Source organism: Salvelinus fontinalis, chromosome 40 (assembly GCF_029448725.1).
Source record: "Salvelinus fontinalis isolate EN_2023a chromosome 40, ASM2944872v1, whole genome shotgun sequence".
NCBI lineage: Eukaryota > Metazoa > Chordata > Actinopteri > Salmoniformes > Salmonidae > Salvelinus > Salvelinus fontinalis.
The window spans coordinates 23,836,583-23,858,364 of NC_074704.1; the positions used below are offsets into that span (position 1 = coordinate 23,836,583).

At 43.5% G+C, this 21,782-nt stretch overlaps 1 protein-coding gene across 3 annotated transcripts in view; it reads right to left on the reverse strand.

The window, feature by feature from the left end:
* Positions 1-1,389: 1,389 nt before the first annotated feature.
* LOC129839262 (E3 ubiquitin-protein ligase pellino homolog 1-like) overlaps positions 1,390-21,782 on the reverse strand; it is a 48,586-nt gene continuing 28,193 nt past the window's right edge. The window contains exons 1-8 of one of the 3 annotated variants that reach the window (XM_055906570.1): positions 19,589-19,678; positions 14,318-14,570; positions 13,899-14,186; positions 6,047-6,176; positions 5,720-5,821; positions 5,085-5,300; positions 4,664-4,852; positions 1,390-3,463 (exon numbers count right to left, since the gene is read on the reverse strand). In XM_055906570.1, the coding sequence (XP_055762545.1) occupies positions 2,876-3,463; positions 4,664-4,852; positions 5,085-5,300; positions 5,720-5,821; positions 6,047-6,176; positions 13,899-14,098 (1,425 nt within the window). In that variant the 5' untranslated portion in view covers positions 14,099-14,186; positions 14,318-14,570; positions 19,589-19,678 and the 3' untranslated portion in view covers positions 1,390-2,875. Of the gene's footprint in view, positions 3,464-4,663; positions 4,853-5,084; positions 5,301-5,719; positions 5,822-6,046; positions 6,177-13,898; positions 14,187-14,317; positions 14,571-15,241; positions 17,406-19,588; positions 19,826-21,782 lie in introns of those variants that run through there. The other 2 variants (XM_055906569.1, XM_055906571.1) reach the window with 2 other exon arrangements.

Here is a 21,782-nt window from a genome sequence, read left to right on the forward strand (position 1 = left end):
TTAAGAAAATATTTACCAAATAAACTAAAGTAACAAAATTATAAAAAGTAACACAATAAAGTAACAATAACAAGGCTATATACAGGGGGTACCGTTAACGAGTCAATGTGCGGGGGTACAGGTTAGTCAAGGTAATTTGTACATGAAGGTAGAGGTGAAGTGTTTACGCATAGATAATCAACCGCGGGTAGCAGCAGTGTAAAAAACAAATGGGGGGGCTCAATGGAAATGATCCGGTGGCCATTTGGTTAATTGTTCAGCAGTCTTATGGCTTGGGGGTAGAAGCTGTTAAGGAGCCTTTTGGTCCTAGACTTGACGCTCCGGTACCGCTTGCCGTGAGGTAGAAGAGAACAGTCTATGACTTTGGTGATTGGAGTCTTTGACAATTTTTTGGGCTTTCCTGTGACACCATCTAGTATATAGGTCCTGGATGGTAGGAGGCTTGGTCTCAGTGATGTACTGGGCCGTAAGCACTACCCTCTGTATCGCCTTACGTTCAGATGCCGAGCAGTTACTATACCTGGCGTTGATGCAACCGGTCAGGATGCTCTCGATGGTGCAGCTGTAGAACCTTTTGAGGATCTGGGGACCCATGCCAAATCTTTTCAGTCTCATGAGGGGGAAAAGGTATTGTCGTGCCCTCTTCACGACTGTCTTAGTGTGTTTGGACCATGATAGTTCGTTGGTGATGTGGACACTAAGGAACTTAACTCCCGACCCACTCCCTGTTGACGTTAATGGGGGCCTGTTCGGCCCACCTTTAACCTGTAGTCCATGATCAGCTCCATTGTCTTGCTCACATTGAGGGAGAGGTTGTTGTCCTGGCACCACACTGACAGGTCTCTGACCTCCTCCGTATAGGCTGTCTCGTCGTTGTCGGTGATAAGGCCTACCACTGTTGTGTCATTTTGCCATAGGATGAAGGCAAATGTTTGCAGTTTTTAATATGATAACTGATGATCAATGGGCCCCACCCCGGTCGGTAATTCACCCATGCTTACTACAAGTTTAGATAGCTGGCCGCTAGAGTAACTTACCAATCAAAAAACGTTTAGCTGACTTGGGCTATTTGAGTGACTGCTGATACGCAACCAAATTTAGAAATTGCAACTTGTGTATTCTATTATTAAGTAAGTTGAGAGTTCCTAAAAAAAATACAAATATAGTTGCCCATCTCCAACCTACTACTTATAAATCATTTTTATGTGAACTAGCTAGTACTGTCAATCCAAATGAATACTGTGTATAATAGGGTGAATGTTATTGCATATCTTATTTATTTTAGCTAAATAAACCAAATATCTAGTATACATGAGTTCTGTCCAGTGTGGATTGATGATCTTGGATTCCAACAGTGGACTGGAAAAAGAGAGCACTCACACAAATGTGAACAATTTAAAAGCTTTTAACTTTTATTGTTTCCAATTGGTAAAAAAAATCTGTTGTCTGCAACAGCAACCCTCTTTGCAGAAATAATACTCAACATCCTGTATAAAGGCATCAGGCGATCAAGAAGATATAAAGCAGAACAAACTGGTGAAACATGAATGTAAGTTGGTTGAACGGTAAAGAAAATAAGCTCTCACACATTACTCAAATTGGGGTACAAATCACTGCGTAAATTAAGATCAGAAGACGATACATGGGTAAAGTAACATACACACAAACATAAACATAAATATTATATACACACTGAATGCAGGTACACATGGAAGATGAGAGGGGAAAACTTTCATACCATCTGAAAAGTCAATGTGTTTAGGGCCACACTTCAATTGAAAAAAAAAAACTGATCACTTGCTTTGAACACAGTCTGGACATTCAGATATGTGTCATTGTCAACAAGTTTCCATCAGTCAATTCATAGATCTGTTTCTCCAGTCCTTGTTCAGAAGGGTACACAGAGAGAAAAGTGATATTATTTTGTATTATGTAATTCTTCCACTGCTAATACCACCTTATACCTACGTGTTGATGTGGTGATTGATAGCATTAAGATAGAGTACATGTTGGGATTCATGGTAAAAAAGGTACAAGGCCATAAGCACTTTTTTTATGCAATCGCCAAATATTGAGGCCTAGTTTAACAACATGGGTCTTCATGTCTAAGAAAAAGGAGGTCATTCCAAAACAGTAGCTAGCATTACAAAGTATGCTTGTTTCTGCTACAATTGCCTCATAAGTTTCAGATAGAAAAAGAAACGACTATAAACGTCAAGCCACACACACACAGCCTCACAATGGATTTTGCATCAGAACATTACAAATCTGCACCTGTGGAAGAGTTTTCTGTGTTAGCATATACTGTAGCGCTTTTTTATTGTTAACATAAAAATAGAATTATAGTATCGAAAACAGCACTGCTAGAAAAAAGGTCACTTGGAAAAAAAGCAAAAAAGTATTCCGTAGCTCTCCAAAATATTTAAGTTAAGAAATGTTTAACAGTCCTTTAAGCTGTTTTTCCACCATTCACTTGGTTATTTAATGGCCCTTGGGTCATGTTCATTAGCCACCAAACAGAAGAAAACTGTCTGAAACAGTGAGGGACTACCTGGATTTGTCCAATAAGAAACTAAAATGTTCATTTTCTGTTGCAAAATGTTTTAAGATGTTTTCGGTTGTGTGCCTTAATGATCACAACCCTGGTAGTTGTGAAGCGTCAGTTGGGGTCTTGGGTCATGTTCATTAGCCACCAAACAGAAGAAAACTGTCTGAAACAGTGAGGGACTACCTGGATTTGTCCAATAAGAAACTAAAATGTTCATTTTCTGTTGCAAAATGTTTTAAGATGTTTTCGGTTGTGTGCCTTAATGATCACAACCCTGGTAGTTGTGAAGCGTCAGTTGGGGTTTGGGAGGAGACCGCTGTCCATTATCTAGTCCAAGGGCCCTTGGAAGATGAGTCTGAGGTAGCCGCTCTCGCCGGCCAGCTGCTGCACGCAGAACGGACACGCGGCGTGGAAAGTGTGCGTGCCGTGTGGCAGCGGGATCTGGCTCCAGAACGCCGCTGTCTTCTCCGAGCACACATGACCACACGGACTAAAGGCGTGTGTGGGCGGTGCCGCGTCCAAGTAAAACCCCGCCTCACACCCCAGCCATAACGGTACATATGGCCCCCTGGTTCGGCACATGGGGCACTCCCTCTCACGGCCCACCTCCACCACCTCATCCTCGGGCTCCCGTCCTTGGCCTCCCCAGGCGTGGTAGCCGTGCACATGGCCGCATCGGAGGTAGGCCCAGGGCTGTTTCTCATCCAGGATCTCCTTGCGGCGGAGGCTGGGGAAGGCCAGGGTGTTGAAACCCACGGGGCACTGGGGCCGCCCGGCATTCAGCTCCTGCCTCAGGGCCTCCAGGTGCTTCACGGTGGGAGTGCGCGAGAGGCCCTCGGCCGTGCGCCACAGGAGGGTGGCGCCGCACAGGTCGATCAGCGAGCCATCCACCAGTTCCTGGCTCTCGCTCTCCACCTGCAATGGGAGAGAGGTGAGGACAAGAGACACAGAAATATTAGCAAAGAGATGGCAAGATATTAACAGACACAATACAAACACATGCTCCACATGGAGTTGCTCTGCAGTCTGCCTTGATTAAATGTGTCAACGGTCCAGTAGACGGCAACCTACGGATGCCACATTTAATAGCTGTGGGGTGAAGGTGGGATCCTGGGTTCTCCATTAAGGGACTTAACGTAGTGCTTTTCATTTGTTTGGAGTGAGGAGAGATACTGTAAGTATATTATATTGAGCATCGTCCTGTATTATTGGCCTTCAATATGTACCTCAATAATAGATCAAAGAAATCTTGGTTTTGTTTCAGACAGTGTGCAGACCTGCTGTGACTAAACCCATTGAACCAGCATCCCTTCCTCTCATCAGCTCTCTGCATTTCCTCTCCCCCTTCCCTGGCCGTTCTCGTGCCTCAGTTTTAAAGTCTAAAGGCCAAACCACATCATAATCATAATAACAGCATGTCTCAGACTCTCAGTCATTCCTCCCAAAATGACGGTGAGGAAGGGGGGGGGGGGGTATTCCTATGAGAATTCCTCTGACACACTGAAATCTTCCAAACTGACTGTGTGGTCTCTGGGAGGAAGGGATGGAACTTAAAAGTCTAGAGTCAGGGTTTCCCAGGGGAGATTATTATCAGTGACATAACAGACCTACTGTATCACATAATAAATCAGAGTCCGATTTCTGTGCTTGAGAAACAGAGACCTCCAACCAGACTATTCTGTACAAGTGAGATAACTAATTAATTTGTTAAGATGTCCCATCTGCTCATATCACAGAGCTGTTGTTCAATGGCTTAATGAAGTTACACAAAAATAACATTTTGGAGGACGGTAGAGTCTATGTCCTGAAAAATGGTTCCAGAGATACATTTTTCCAAGTTAGTGTGAGAATTGGGGATATTAGCTGGTGGCTTCCATTCAGTTAGTGCAGTATTTAAGGCTTCAGAAACAGCTTCTTAAAACAATGTCCCTGCAAAATAATGGCAAGGCACGGCTGACAGGGAGTAGAATCTCTCAATGAGACTGCACAGGAGTGTGTGCGTGAACATCTACACATGTTAGTGCTTGTTACTTCATGTGTGCGCACGCATCCGTGTGTGTACATGTGTGCTTGTGTGCATGCTTGTGTCTGTGTATGTGTCTACTAGCTACCCACCATCTTGCCCCGTTGCTGGGCAGAGCGGGTCTCTCTGAGGGTGAAGACGTTGCCACAGACAGAGATCTCTCTCCACACGCCCGGCTTGGAGTCCTGTGTGAAGCCGTGGCGAGGGTGCATCACCAGCACGCCATTAGTGGTCAGCCCGTCCATCTGTCCTTCCTGTGTCCTCCACTTGGCTGCCTTCTCCTGGGGGAAAGAAGGGATAGAAAGTAGAATAGGAGAGTTTCAGAGATATGCGTGCAATACTTTTAGTTCTAATAGTTCATAGTTCTTTCAAGGTGATATTATGACTTCTAAACATCATTGTATCATGCATGCTAATTGCAAATGCTTACAGAGGAACAGTATATCATATTAGTAGTATTTCTATCCTAATTATATGGCAGCTATTTCGTTTTCATCACAATCACCAACTCACCCCCAGGAAGATGTTCTTGGAGGAGTCGAAGCCGGCGGCGTAGATGTGAGCGGTGTACGGCGGGCTCCGCTGGCAGATGATGCGGCAGGCGAAGCGCGAGATGGTGCTCTGGATAGGCTGGGTCTGGGTCTGGCCCTCCCCCCCGTGGCTCTGCTGGCTGCCAGGCACCGTGTCCGTCACCACAAAGTCTATGGGGCTCTCTGTGGAACGCCCAATCTGGGATAGAAGGGAAGAGGTATATGAATTATCAGTGTATACTCCTTTTAGCTTAAGTAATTTTCTTGCAATGTTTTTTTTAGAGAGGCATATATAGTAACTAAACTGATTCCGTTCTTTATTTAGATTAGCTTTAGGAATCCCAGATATGTGTTCTATGTCTCAGTACTCAAATGGCTTCCTTTCCTTGTCTCCTCTTTATGTGGTCTCTCAACCATTAGTGCTTTCACTAAGATTGTTCCCTGTTAGCCAAGTCTTCTATCGTTTTCATGCCATTTATTAGTTAAAGTTATATAGTCTTACTCACATCGGCTACAGAGAGCGTGATCACACAGTCGACCATGAGTTGGCAAGACAGCACAACAGATCTGGGACCAGGCTTGACTTGAGCAGTGAGGACACGCTGAGGACACACTCACCTGGAACATGTCTGTATTGCTGTCATGAGTGTACTCCACCACCACCGTCTGGGCCCGGGACAGAGTGTAGGAGATACTGTGCTGGTCCTTGTTGCTGATGGCCTGCAGGTGGTGAGGGAAAAGTTTGATGTTAGGAGTAGCCGGATGATGTCATTACCAATTACATTTACTTCAGGTGCCCTCGTTCTGAGTGGAGATATAATGCCTCTTATAGAGAGAAGCTTGTTTTTTAATCAAGCATACATTACATTGTATAAGAGCGTTTCTACGATTACAGAAAGAAGTCTTAAATTCCAGCATACCGTATGACCGTTTCCTAGCTCCTACCTTGGCTGCCTGAGGTGTGCACGCCACGTGCACTGTGCTGGGTTTCACCCCGCTGGCCTTGGGTCTCCGGCACAGTGCAAAGCGGCTTTTCCGCCTCCCCCTGTCTCCGTTGGGTAGGGAGCCATTGTACCTGTGTAGACAAGAACACACCCCATATAAATTAACCATTTTAATCAAGACATCCTGGCAGTGGGATCCTAGACTGGTGTTCCAGTCTGTTTCGTGCTTTAGCAAACTCCCCTCCGTATTCATTTGGTGTCATACCAGTATGAGACCAGGCTAGGGGGAACCATCAAAAGTTACAGAACAAAAGAGGCTGTTGATTGTTTGTTTCATCATATAGGATATATACAGTGCTTTCGATATGTATTCAGACCCCTTGACTTTTTCCACATTTTGTTACATTACAGCCTTATTCTAAAAAACATTTCTTATTTTTATTTGACCAAATACCTTATTCACATAAGTATTCAGACCCTTTAAAATCAGACTCAAAATTGAGCTCAGGTGCATGGTGTTACCATTGATCATCCTGTTTCTACATGTTTCTACAACTTGATTGGAGTCCACCTGTGGAAAATTCACTTGATTGGACATGATTTGGAAAGGTACACATCTGTCTATATAAAGGGCCCACAGTTGACAGTGCATGTCAACGCAAAAACTAAGCCATGAGGTCAAAGGAACTGTCCGTAGAGCTCCAAGACAGGATTGTGTCGAAGCACAGATCTGGGGAAGGGTAACAAAAAATGTCTGCAGTATTGAAGGTCCCCAAGAATACAGTGGCTCCTTGGAACCACCAAGACTCTTCCTAGATCTGGCCACCCAGCCAAACTGAGCAATCGAGGGAGAAGGGCCTTGGTCAGGGAGGTGACCGAGAAACCGATTGTCACCCCCTGACATGGCTCCAGAGTTCCTCTGTGGAGATGGGAGAATCGTCCAGAAGGAAAACCATCTCTGCAGCACTCCACCAATCAGGCCTTTATGGTAGAGTGGCCTGATGAAAAAAAGGCACATGACAGCCCTCTTGGAGTTTGCCAAAAGGCACCGAAAGACTCTCAGACCATGAAAAACAAGATTCTCTGGTTTGATGAAACCAAGATTGAACTCTTTGGCCTGAATGCCAAGTGTCATGCGTGTCTGGAGGAAGCCTGGCACCATCCCTACAGTGAAGCGTGATTGTGGCAGCATCATGCTGTGGGGATGCTTTTCAGTGGCAGCGACTGGGAGACTAGTCAGGATTGAGGGAAAGACGAATGGAGCAAAGTACAGAGAAATCCTTGATGAAAACCTGCTGCAGAGCACTCAGGACCTCAAGACTGGGGCGAACCAGCAGTACAACGACCATAGTCTCTGAATGTTCTTGAGTGGCCCAGCCAGACCCCGGACTTTAACCCGATCAAACATCTCTGGAGAAACCTGAAAATAGCTGTACACCTTTGGGATGAATTGGAATGCCAACTGCGAACCAGGCCTAATCGCCCAGCATCAGTGCCCGACCTCACTAATGCTCTTGTGGCTGAATGGAAGCATGTCCCCGCAGCAATGTTCCAACATCTAGTGGAAAGCCATTCCAGAAGAGTGGATGCTGTTATTGCTGCAAACGGGGGACCAACTCCAGATTAATGCCCATGATTCTGAACGAGATGGAGCAGGTGTCCACATACTTTTGGCCACAGTGTACATTTTTATTTAGAAATCTTTTTTTATATGTGAAAATAAGACTATGCAAAATAAGACAATGCTAACTAAGACTCTTAACACAACTAAAACAAATAGTTTAACCACTGTAAACCCATGTAAAAGGGAAATGAATGAGAACTGTTGATGTGCCCTTGAGCAAGGCACTTAACCCTAATTGCTCCTGTAAGTCGCTCTGGATAAAAGCGTCTGCTAAATGACTAAAATGTAAATGTAATGAAGTCATTCGATCCACTTCTAAAATAAAGTGACAATTGAGAGCGAACCTCTACTTTACTGTAACTCCTTGGTGGAATTGGGTCACACTCGCCGTCAGCTTTGGGTTTTGTTGCAGTCAGATCTCCATTAAAACAATCCTCTTTCGTCCAATCAGAGGAGCTAAGCTACGAGGTTATCTTTTGGTCGCTTACCCCTACCAGCATCTGCTGTGTAAACATTCAACTTTCAGACAGTACGAGTGCAAAGATTTCATTGGGAAATGAGGGCTTTCCTGTTACTTCATCGAACGTAAGCAGCTACCTACTTTTCCTGAACAAGCTGAAGAATAAAGAGTGCATTCACTAATTTCACGTCTTAATTAGTAGCATTAAATCCAGCGCTAACTGAGACAACCAATGCATTTGTTAACTATTTGTAACTAAAAAAAAAAGTAGTCTATGAACTCTTAATTGTCAGTTGAACGTTGTTTTCTTTTCAGTTGAATTCTACTGCTGAATACAATGTGAACGTGACAGAATACTTTCGAAGCCACAACAAACGTCCAACAACTCAGCTCACATCCTCCCTCTCTCTGCGCCACATAGGCTACATTCTCCTTTGTCCGAAAAAACGTCCTACACTCAGGAAGCCAGCAGCGTTCTTTGTTTACCCTCACTGTGGCTGAGTTGCAGTGTGCATTTAACTGGATTTAGATTGAACCACCCTGCTCCCCCCCTTTTTTATAAGAAACAAAACTGCCCAGTTCAAATGTCGTAAATGAACATGTACAATTGTGTCTGTTGGAAGTTGGAACAATGTGGTTCACATTTAGAGCATAAGTGCTGACTGGCATTTATTTCAAAGAAGCTCCACGTAGCACAGTTGTAGCATACCACAGTTGCCAATCATTTAACATGTACAGTGCCTTCAGAAAGTATTGAAATCCCTTGACTTTTTCCACATTTTGTTGTGTTACATCCTGAATGTTTCGATTACTGGTGTACACACAATATCCTATAATGTGAATGTGGAATTGTTTTGCAAATTATTATTTTTTTTAATGAAAAGCTGAAATGTCTTGTGTCAATAACTACTCAACCTCTTATTTTTATGGCAAGCCTAAATACATTCAAAAGTAAAACATTGGTTAACAAGTCACATAATAATAAAAATTGGTTAACAAGTCACATAACTCTGTGTGCAAAAATAGTGTTTAACATGATTTTTGAATGACTACCTCATCCCTGTACACACATATAATTGTCTGTAAGGTCCATCAGTCAAGCAGTGAATTTCAAACACATATTAGTCACAAAGAAGGGCACCTATTGGTAGGGATTTCACCATGAGGCCAATACTGACTTTAAAACAGTAACAGAGTTGAATTGCTTTAATAGGAGAAAACTGAGGATGGATCAATAACATTGTAGTTACTCCACAACTAACCTAAATGACAGAGTGAAAAGAAGGAAGCCTGTACTGAATAAAAATATTCCAAAACATGCATCCTGTTTGCAACAAGGCACTAAGTAACTAACAACTAACAAGGCACTGTAAAAAATGTGACAAAGCAATTCACCTTTTGTCCTGAATACAAAGTGTTATGTTTGGGGCAAATCCAATACAACACATTACTGAGAACCACTCTCCATGTTTTCAAGAATAGTGGTGACTGCATCATGTTATGGGTATGCTTGTAATCGTTAAGGACTGGGGAGTTTTTCAGGATAAAAAAGAAACGGGATTGAGCTAAGCACAGGCAACATCTTAGAGGAAAGCCTGGTTTAATCTGCTTTCCATCAGACACTGGGATATTAATTCACCTTTCAGCAGGACAATAACCTAAAACACAAGGCCCAATCTACACTGGAGTTACTTACCAAGAAGACAGTGAATGTCCCCGAGTGGCCGAGTTACAGTTTTGACTTAAATATGCTTGAAAATCTATGGAAAGACCTGAAAATAGTTGTTTAGCAATGATCAACAACCAATTTGACAGAGCTTGAAAAGAATAATGGGCAAACGTTGCACAATCCAGATGTGGAAAGCTCTTAGAGACTTACCCAGCAAGACTCACAGCTGTTGTCACTGCCAAAGGTGATTCTAACATATATTGGCTCAGGCGGTTGAATACTTATCTAATCAAGATATATTAGTGTTTTATTTTTAATTAAGTTTTGACACATTTTTGATTTTTCTTCCACTTTGACATTACAAAGTATTTTGTGTAACTCGTTGACAAAAAATGCATATTAAATACATTTGAATCCCACTTTGTAACACAAAATAAAAGTGGAATAAGTGGTGTAAATACTTTCGGAAGGCACTGCATGTTGCTATGCATTGAACAGGACTGTTTCAAACCTCAAAAAAAAAATTGCACCACATGACTACTGCTGTTCAACCCAGGTAACGGTCCTGGAGATTTACTTGGGTGCTTTCATTCCAGCCATGAGTAACACAACCGATTTCTTTAATCGTGTCCTGCTTCACCATTGTTCCTGTACCCAAGAAAGTGAATATAACTGAACTAAATGACTATTGCCCCGTAGCACTCACTTCTTTCATTGTGAAGTGCTTTGAAAGGCTAGTTAAGGGCCATATCACTTCCACCTTACCCGACAACCTAGACCCCATACAATTTACATACCGCCCCAACAGATCCACGGACGACGCATTCACCGTTGTACTGCACACTGCCCTATCCCACCTGCACAAGATAAATATGACAACAGCTCAGCCTTCAACACCATAGTGCCCTCCAAGCTCATCACTAAGCTCAAGGCCCTGGGTCTGAACCCCTCCCTGTGCAACTCCAGACTGGCCGACCCCAAGCAGTGAAGGTAAGCAACAACACCACAGGGGTGTGTGCTCAGCCCTCTCATGTACTCTCTGTTCATCCATGCGTGGCTACGCAAGTCTCCAACTAAATCATCAAGTTTGCTGACGACACAACAGTGGTCGGTCTGATTACCAACAATGACGAGACAGCCTACAGGAAGGAGGTGAGAGCCCCGGCGGAGTGGTGCCAGGAGAATAACCTCTCCCTCAATGTCCGTTCACCCCGCTACCATCTAGAAGGAGGAAACAGTACAGGTGCATCAAAGCTGGGAGCGAGACACTGTTAATTAAACAGCTTCTATCTCCAGGCCATCAGAATGTTAAACTAGCCGGCCTCCACCCAGTACCCTGCCCTGAACCTTAGTCACTGTTACTAGCTAGCTACCACCAGGTACTCTACCCTGCACCTTAAAGACTGCTTTGCCCTATGTACAAAGAGTCATTGAACACTGGTTACTTTAATAATGTTTACATGGTCTGTCAGTGATAAAGAGATGCTCTGCTTTTTTGACACCAAACTCCTGCAGAGTCTAGTTTTATCTTATCTTGATTATTGCCCAGTCATATGGTCAGGTGCTGCAGCTGGCACATAGAGCAGCACGTCTTACTCTTCACTATAATCAGAGGGCTAATATCAATACCATGCATGCCAGTTTCTCTTAGCTAAAAGTAGAGGAGAGACTGACTGCATCACTTCTTCTTTTCATAAGAAAATTCCAAATGGTTTGCATAGTCAACTCACACACAGCTCTGACACACACACTTACCCCACCAGACATGTTACGAGTTTTTTTTTCCACAGTCCCCAAATCCAGAACAAATTCAAGAAAAAGTACAGTATTATATAGAGCCATGATTGCATGGAACTCCCTTCCATATCAGATGACTCAAATGAGCAGCAAACCTGGTTTAAAAACTCAGAAAAGGCAACACATCACGGCACAATGCCTCTCCCCTTTTTGACCTAGATATGTTGTGTGTATGTACTGAAATGTAGACTATGTGTGATGTTTTAAATGTATGTAGTTCTGTCCTTGAGCTGTTCTTGTCTATTCATATTGTGTATTATGTAATGTTTCATGTTTTGTGTGGACCCCAGGAAGAGTACCTGCTGCCTTTACAATGACTAATGGGGATCCTAATAAAATACCCGAAATACATACTTTATATACTTTATATAAATACATACGTTATATGTATATACTGTATGGAATCATGTGGTAGCTAAAAGTGTTAAACAAATCAAAATATATTTTATATTTGTGATTCTTCAAAGTAGTCACCCTTTGCCTTGATGACAACTTTGCACACTCTTGGCATTCTCTCAACCAGCTTCATGAGGTAATCACCTGGACTGCATTTCAATTAACAGGTGGCCTTGTTAAAAGTTCATTTGTGGAATTTCTTTCCTTCTTAATGAGTTTGAGCCAATCAGTTGTGTTGTGACAAGGTAGGGGTGGAATACAGAATAAAGTCCTATTTGGTAAAAGACCAAGTCCATATTATGGCAAGAACAGCTCAAATAAGCAAAGAGAAATGACAGTCCATCATTACTTTAAGACACGAAGAAGAAATCAGAAAGTTTCTTCAAGTGCAGTCGCAAAAACCATCAATGATGAAACTGGCTCTCATGAAGACCGCCACAGGAAAGGAAGACCCAGAGTTACCTCTGCTGCAGAGGATAAGTTCATTAGAGTCAACTGAACCTCAGACACATCTCAACATCAACTGTTCAGAGGAGACTGTGTGAATCAGGCCTTCACGGTCTAATTGCTGCAAAGAAATCGCTACCAAAGAGACTTGCTTGAGCCAAGAAACATGTGCAATAGACATTAGACCTGTGGAAATCTGTCCTTTGGTCTGATGAGTCCAAATTTGAGATTTTTGGTTCCAATCATTGTGTCTTTGTGAGACGCAGAGTAGGTGAACGGATGATCTCCGCATGTGTGGTTCCCACCATGAAGCATGGAGGAGTGATGGTGTGGGGTGCTTTGCTGGTGACACTGTCTGTGATTTATTTAGAACTCAAGGCACACTTAACCAGCATGGCTACCACAGCATTCTGCAGTGATACGCCATCCCATCTGGTTTGCGTATAGTGGAACTATCATTTGTTTTTCGACAGGACAATGACTAAAAAGACACCTCCAGGCTGTGTAAGAGCTATTTGACCAAGGAGAGTGATGGAGTGTTGCATCAGATGACCTGGCGTCTACAATCACCCGACCTCAAACCAATTGAGATGGTTTTGGATGAGTTGAACCGCAGAGTGATAGAAAAGCAGCCAACATATGCTCAGCATATGATTCAGCCTTGATTCTATCTTCTGTAGTAAATTGTGTTTTTACATTTGATAAAAGTAGAGACTCAGAGCTACAAAATGGTATATCATACACTGCATTTGAGGAACAATGGGAAAGTAATTATGCTTTGAAAATTGATTAACTTGTAACTCCACTTTTTGAGAAAATGTCCCTAGAATATTTTGGTTCACCTACTGGAGAGCTCTTTTGTCTACACCCATTCAGCATTGTTCACACCCTCTTAAGCCTTAGCCCCACCCATCTCTTTAAGGATTCACACGTGAGGCCATGTGATAAAGGTCATGTAGTGTGATAAAGATTAAGACTAAAAGTGGTGGAAATAGTATTCCAGGTAAACAGAACGTGTCCAGATAAAAATATTTTATAAATATTAGTTGACACTTACTCAGACACACTTGTCTAAATTGATGGGTCATGTGAAAGAAATGATATAACCCCCAGCCACATCTTGCTAAGTGGATGGGTATCTACAGAAGGTGTAAACAGTACAGCTAAATGGTTACTTGCATAGTAGCAATATCAAAAAGAGAGAGTGCCAATATAAAGAAAAAATAACAAATGTCAATGCCAGTAGAGAAGGAACAAAATAATATACAGTATGTACAAGAACAATATTAATAACAATATCAGTGATACTGGTGATAGAGGTAGTTATATGCATACAGTGAGGGCAAAAGTGGCTGAGCAGCAGGATAAAAAAACAAATAGTAGCAGCAACATGTCAGGAGAAAGTGATGTGAATGTCTATAGAGGCACTGCAGATAGCGCTGATGACTGGGAACTCTCACCCAGTGATGAACTGGTCCGTCCGAACCACGAATGAACAAAGGGATCTACATTTGGAGATCCCGTTGATGTCCTGCCCTTGCCTTTGGTGCAGGGCATGTGATGTACATAGCCTCTTAGTCACAAAACTCCCTGATCTTCTCAAAAAGATGAGTTTGTCTAGCTGTGTCCAGTCCAGGTGGTGCTTGTACAAGCAGACCATCTACGGGAGGGAGGATGTCAGCGATGTGCAGCAGCTGAAACCTGGTCCCGACTGAGTCCGAACGCTCCTTGGCGACAACAACACCAGGCTCCAGAGCATCGAAGATGTAAATCAGGAAGGAAAAAAAAAAAGACATTACAACCTTGCATAACATCAATTCACCTCCCAAGTTTAGATAAGAAGAATAACCTCATACAATGCAATGAAAATGATATTCACCTGAAGTGCTGGTACTGCTTGATCTGTGTCAGCGGCCTGAAGTACAGAGCCAGGTGTTGTTGCCAGCCATAGCTTTCCACCAGCACCGTACCATCCTCCAGTCCAACCAGCTGTGGGATGTTGACCCGTCACAGTACTGTCCTTCACTCATGCTTCAGGTGTAACCTGTTCTTGCTTGGGACAGCTCTCTTTTTGATGGGAGGCATTCTCCTTGTATGACTGGCGGAGGAGAGTAAGACGTGCTCTACTGATGCTGAAAGACAAATTCCAGACACAAATATGTTAGCATTATTATACAGTAGATAGCCGTAATCCCCATCAGACACACCTGGCTAACTTGATGGGACATGTAATCATCTGGCAAAGTGGATACTTTTGTTTAGACATGTAGGTAGCTAGCTAGCTAAACAATTAACCATAATCCCAATCCATAGAGTACTAGCAATACAAACCGATTGTCATAGCTAACTAAAGGTAACCAAATAGGTTCAATGTTAGCTAGTTAGCTAGCTAACATTAGGCTATAACTAGCAATGCAAATGGCTTGCTGAGATAATATTACTACACAGATCATATATGTAATGTTAGCTAGCGAGCCAGCCATCTAACGTCTATCTAGTTAACAGTATATTTTAACTTGGGGTCTTTTGTTTAGACATGTAGCTAGCTAAACAATGAACCATAATCCTAATCCATAGAGTACTAGCAATACAAACCGACTATCATAGCTAGCACAAGTTAACCAAATAGGTTCAATGTTAGCTGGCTAACATTAGGCTATAACTAGCAATGCAAATGGCTTTCTAAAATAATATTACTACACAGATCATACACTAGCTAACAGTAAGCTTTGAATTGCAATGAAAACAATTTTCTGACAAAATTATAAACGTATAATATCTGAAACTGTAGCTGGACTCTTACCTGTATGCATGGATGAACGCTTCACGGCAGACTGCAACCCCTTTCATTAAATAAGACGTCCTGTGTCGTTTCCGTTTAGTTTGTACAGCTTGCTTGGCCCGTTGTTCTGTCAAGTCACTCTGGTTCACACTGACTGTGTGCAATGCCATAAGAATCATCAAATCTTTCTCTCTCTCTGTCACGGATGCCATGGTTGCCCTTAGTTTGAAGATGTCATCCGGAGGCAGGTGTTTTATACAACAGCCACCTGTGTTCTCTTTTCGACTCCCTCTGCATTTGCAATCAAACGACAGAATTCTATTCATCTCCTTATCATACTCTGCTTCTACCAGACATTCCACTGATTTCTAAACTTGGTCAACTTCTTCCGTGACAACAACTATGTTGATCGCCGTTTCTTCCCCCATCACTGTCATCAGAAGCCTCTACAATGTCTTCTTCAATGAAAATGTTTCTACCTAAATCAGGGATATCCTCAACGTCTGATTCATTTTCAGAGTCAGAGAGAGTCAGCATGGTGCTATCGTCCTCCTGAAAGTAGTCCATCACAACTTTTTCCCACTGACCTTTGTCGATAGCGCCTGATATATTCAAGGCAGAAATGTTATTGAGAGCATTAGCAACACATTTCCAGTTCTCCATGGCTAATGTTATATCTTTTGAAAAAACTGCAGCAGAAGGATTATCTACACATAACGAGCAGCTCATTTTATAGACAGAAGATTCTACACGGCAGACCAATCCGAAACTCATCTCTCGGCATGTACAGCCAATTCATTATCTCAGCCAATCATGGCTAGTGGGAAGGTTCCTGACTTTTTCTGTGGCTAAACCAACTAGGCTTGTAATTTAACAACTTTATTCTTATTTACAGATGGCATACAAGTTTGTTATTAAGGCACATGAAAGTTAAAATGTTCCAGAAGGCATTTCTGCCAAAAAAATGCATTTTGATATAAAATATAAATAAACGTTCAAATCTCATGTGAAGTCGTGACTTGCGACATACGCCTAGTTTCCTGAAACACCACGTTTCCTGAAACGAGTCACATATGTGGGAACTCCTTCAAGACTGTTGGAAAAGTTTTCCTCATGAAGGTGGTTGAGAGAAGGCCAAGAGTGTGCAAAGCTGTCATCAAGGCAAAGGCAAAGGGAATCTAAAATCTAAAATATATTCTGATTTGTTTAACACTATCTACACTGAAAAACATCCCCACAACATGATGCTGCCACCACCATGCTTCACCGTAGGGATGGTGCCAGGTTTCCTCTAGACGTGACGCTTGGCATTCAGGCCAAAGAGTTCAATTGTGGTTTCATCAGACCAGAGAATCTTGTTTCTCATGGTCTGAGAGTCCTTTGGGTGCCTTTTGGCAAACTCCAAGCGGGCTATTACGTGCCTTTTACTGAGGAGTGGCTTCCGTCTGGCCACTACCATAAAGGCCTGATTGGTGCAGTGCTCTGGACAATTCTCTCATCGCCACAGAGGAACTCTGGAGCTGTGTCAGAGTGACCATCGGGTTCTTGGTCATCTCCCTGACCAAGGTCCTTCTCCCCCGATTGCTCAGTTAGGCCAGGCAGCCAGCTCTAGGAAGAGTCTTGGTGGTTCCAAACTTATTCCATTTATGATGGCCACTGTGTTCTTGGGTACCGTCAATGCTGCTGACATTTTCTGTCTCGGAGCTCTACAGACAAATCCTTCGACCTCTTGGCTTCGTTTTGCTCTGACATGCACTGTCAACTGTGGGACCTTATGTAGACAGCCTTTCCGAATCATGTCCAATCAACTGAATTTACTACAGGTGGACTCCAATCAAGTTGAAGAAACATTTCAAGGATGATCAATGGAAACAGGATGAACCTGAGCTCTAATAGCAAAGGGTCTAAATACTTATGTAAATACGGTATTTATGTGTGTCGATTGATGAGAAAAAAATATATTTAATCTAATCTATTTTAGAATAAGGCTGTAACGTAACAAAATGTGGAAAAAGGGAAGGGGTCTGTATACTTTCCGAATGCACTGTATATATATATATATACACTGCTCAAAAAAATAAAGGGAACACTTAAACAACACAATGTAACTCCAAGTCAATCACACTTCTGTGAAATCAAACTGTCCAACTAGGAAGCAACACTGATTGACAATAAATTTCAAATGCTGTTGTGCAAATGGAATAGACAAAAGGTGGAAATTATAGGCAATTAGCTAGACACCCCCAAAAAAGGAGTGATTCTGCAGGTGGTGACCACAGACAACTTCTCAGTTCCTATGCTTCCTGGCTGATGTTTTGGTCACTTTTGAATGCTGGCGGTGCTCTCACTCTAGTGGTAGCATGAGACGGAGTCTACAACCCACACAAGTGGCTCAGGTAGTGCAGTTCATCCAGGATGGCACATCAATGCGAGCTGTGGCAAAAATGTTTGCTGTGTCTGTCAGCGTAGTGTCCAGAGCATGGAGGTGCTACCAGGAGACAGGCCAGTACATCAGGAGACGTGGAGGAGGCCGTAGGAGGGCAACAACCCAGCAGCAGGACCGCTACCTCCGCCTTTGTGCAAGGAGGTGCACTGCCAGAGCCCTGCAAAATGACCTCCAGCAGGCCACAAATGTGCATGTGTCAGCATATGGTCTCACAAGGGGTCTGAGGATCTCATCTCGGTACCTAATGGCAGTCAGGCTACCTCTGGCGAGCACATGGAGGGCTGTGCGGCCCCATAAAGAAATGCCACCCCACACCATGACTGACCCACTGCCAAACCGGTCATGCTGGAGGATGTTGCAGGCAGCAGAACGTTCTCCACGGCGTCTCCAGACTCTGTCACTTCTGTCACATGTGCTCATGTGCTCAGTGTGAACCTGCTTTCATCTTTGAAGAGCACAGGGCGCCAGCGGCGAATTTGCCAATCTTGGTGTTCTCTGGCAAATGCCAAACGTCCTGCACGGTGCCGGGCTGTAAGCACAACCTCCACCTGTGGAGGTCGGGCCCTCATACCACCCTCATGGAGTCTGTTTCTGACCGTTTGAGCAGACACATGCACATTTGTGGCCTGCTGGAGGTCATTTTGCAGGGCTCTGGCAGTGCACCTCCTTGCACAAAGGCGGAGGTAGCGGTCCTGCTGCTGGGTTGTTGCCCTCCTACGGCCTCCTCCTCGTCTCCTGATGTACTGGCCTGTCTCCTGGTAGCGCCTCCATGTCCTGGACACTACGCTGACAGACACAGCAAACATTTTTGCCACAGCTCGCATTGATGTGCCATCCTGGATGAACTGCACTACCTGAGCCACTTGTGTGGGTTGTAGACTCCGTCTCATGCTACCACTAGAGTGACAGCACCGCCAGCATTCAAAAGTGACCAAAACATCAGCCAGGAAGCATAGGAACTGAGAAGTGTCTGTGGTCACCACCTGCAGAATCACTCCTTTTTTGGGGTGTCTTGCTAATTGCCTATAATTTCCACCTTTTGTCTATTCCATTTGCACAACAGCATGTGAAATTTATTGTTAATCAGTGTTGCTTCCTAAGTGTACAGTTTGATTTCATAGAAGTGTGATTGACTTGGAGTTACATTGTGTTGTTTAAGTGTTCCCTTTATTTTTTTGAGCAGTGTATATATATAGCGGAGGCTGGTCGACGGAGATATTGGAGGACGGCCTCATTGTAATAGCTGGAATGGAATAAATGGAACGGTATCAAACACATCACACATATGGAAACCACGTTAGACTCCGTTCCATTTATTCCATTAAAGCCATTAAAATGAGCCCGTCCTCCTATAGCTCCTCCCACCAGCCTCCACTGATATATTTATATTCCGGACTCTGACATTGCTCGTTCTGATATGTCTTAATTTCTTTATTTTTTACTTTTTGGAATGTGCGTATTGTTTTGCATAGATGTCTAGGTATTAGTCCTTCACTGTGCTTGCGATACAAGACCATGGTACTTGCCTATGGAGCAGCAAGAGGAACTGCCCCTCCCTACCTTCAGGCTATGCTCATACCCTACACCCCAACCGAGCACTCCACTCTGCCACCTTTGGTCTCTTGGCCCAGTCCAGGCTCTATTCTGTCCTGGCACCCCAATGGTGGAACCAGCTTCCCCCTGAAGCTAGGACAGCAGAGTCCCTGCACATCCTCCGAAAGCACCTGAAATCCTACCTCTTCAAAGAGTATCTTAAATAATCCCCCTCCTCATCTCAACCCCCACCCTAATTTAAAATAATAAATACATTCCTGAACCAACACTTGCTCTTGCCCGCCCACGCCCTCACTAGTATCAGATTGGGATAACTCTGGTCTATGTACTGTACATAAGCAACCAAATGCAATTAAACCCCCTCTTACCCCAGAACAATGAGCTCTCCGTATTTGACTGGCACTTTGGTGGTGGCTGGGGTGGTGGACATGTTTTCCTGGTCGGGAGAGAACATTGGTGCAGCTGTCAGGGGGGGAGGGGGGGGGGTAGACTGATGAAGAGCTCTCCCACGGTGAACACTCACTCCTCTGTCTCCTTTTTCCTCAGAGTCTGCTCCTTTTTCCTCAGAGACTGGTCATCCTGTCGCTCACAACGCCCCACTCAACCTGCAGACAAAAACAGAAAAACAGCAGACAAGAACTTTTGTCAGGGTCAAACAGCCACGCAGAGCAGACACAACAGACATAACAGGTGCGTCTAGAACAGTATATGAATCAATACGAGCCTGTGAGCGAGACTTAACAAACAACAGACACAACAACGGAGATTGCTGTGTCTCCAAAGCACACGATACAACACATCGATTACTCACATTGAGATTATCGAGCAGTGTGCTACAGGTACCATAGGCGGATATTAGTCAGTAAGAGAGAGACAGACTAAACAAACAAACAGACACAACAACCAAGATTGATGGGTCTCCAAAGAGCAGATGACAAACCACATTGATTACTCACTCTGTGACCTGTGGCGCCTATCGAACGCGACAGCTAAACTGCTATCCTGGCTTTGCTTGCCAGTCATACACTGTAACTTTCTTAAGACTTGCAACTGAAGATACAGATTAATACAATAATAGTAATAGTGTAGAACGCGTGTTAGCTTCGGTTACATAGTGCAGCAGGACGCTAGAGTGACCGGTCACACAAATCCATCAGGCGGAGAGTAAAAAGCTCAACTCTCCACGGCTAGACAGGCTCGGCGCTAATCTTCAGCTTTGCTGCTACTGCAGGGAGAGTTCAGAGAGCAGGCTCTTAGCATCGCAACGACAGGGGACTTAGTAGGGCGCAAACAAAGCTAATTAGACCAGACATATGTCACACCCTTCCATTTTCAGTCGACTACCGCGGGCCATAGTTATCAATGTTGACCTTGGCTGGCTCTCTTTACGCTGTGTGCATGGCACAGCCTGAGCTTATCATATAAGCGTCTTATAAGCAAGAATGGAGTCACACAATTTGTTTATACGTCTGATGGCCAACAAATCCAAGAACTTTAGCTGAAAATGAACTCACAAATTCTAAATGGAAAATTAAATTGTGTCATCTTGCATCACAGTCGACTCCTGACAAGTGCACTTTAGATACACTGTTAAAAAAGTGCAATATAGCTCCTCGTCCCAATTCAATTGCATCATTTTTAATTGCCTCTGATAACTAACTGCATGTTCCGGTTTAGTGCAAACTGTCACAACTGTCCCAAGCCATTGCATTTATCAGTTATCAGAGTTGACTGTAAACAGGGAAATGTCCCTGCCCTCACTTATGTTAGTTGATGATCTCAACCTTTGGTAACCGTTTGTACATGAGGCTGGGTGCTTCCACCCTACAGGAGGAGGGGTGTATGGATAGAGGGTGGGTCAGTGTCAGCTCCAGGGACTGATCTGAGCTTGACGGCTCCCCCCGATAGTCTTCTGACCCTTACTCCACACGCTGACCTTGACCATACACTCACACAGCCCTCAAGTCCAATCCACTCAGCTCTCAGTAGCGGTGCACCACAGGGACAGATACCCACACAAACACACATAATCAATCCACAGCTCCACAGCTAAAACACACTAGTACTCATTACTACAATATTACTGCACAAAAAAACACATTTGGTGTGTTTGTCCGATTTGACAAGTATTTCGATGCATGATTGGAACTGTCTATGATAGAGGGGAGAGACACACATAGTAGCGCTGTGTGGTTGATAATGCTACTGAGTGAGAGAGATGAGAAAAGAATTAAAGCAGTTTTTAGGACAGTAGGGCCCAATAGAATCCACGTTGTGGAAAACACATACCGAGTCACAGAATCCAGACATTAAAACGGAATTCAACAATATTCTAAAATGTATTGAACTTATTTGAGAATTCATTAATTTGCCCAATATTAGGGCAGAGTGGCAGAAATTAAGCTAAAGAGGTAAGTTGAGCCACACTTGTTTCTAGGAAACCATACACAAAATGAATAATTTGACCAAATATTTAGGAAGAGCTCATTTCATGGTCTGTGAAGGAAGAAATGACATGGAAAAAGTTGTAAGCAAGTTAGGTCCAAAAAACGTATTTTAACC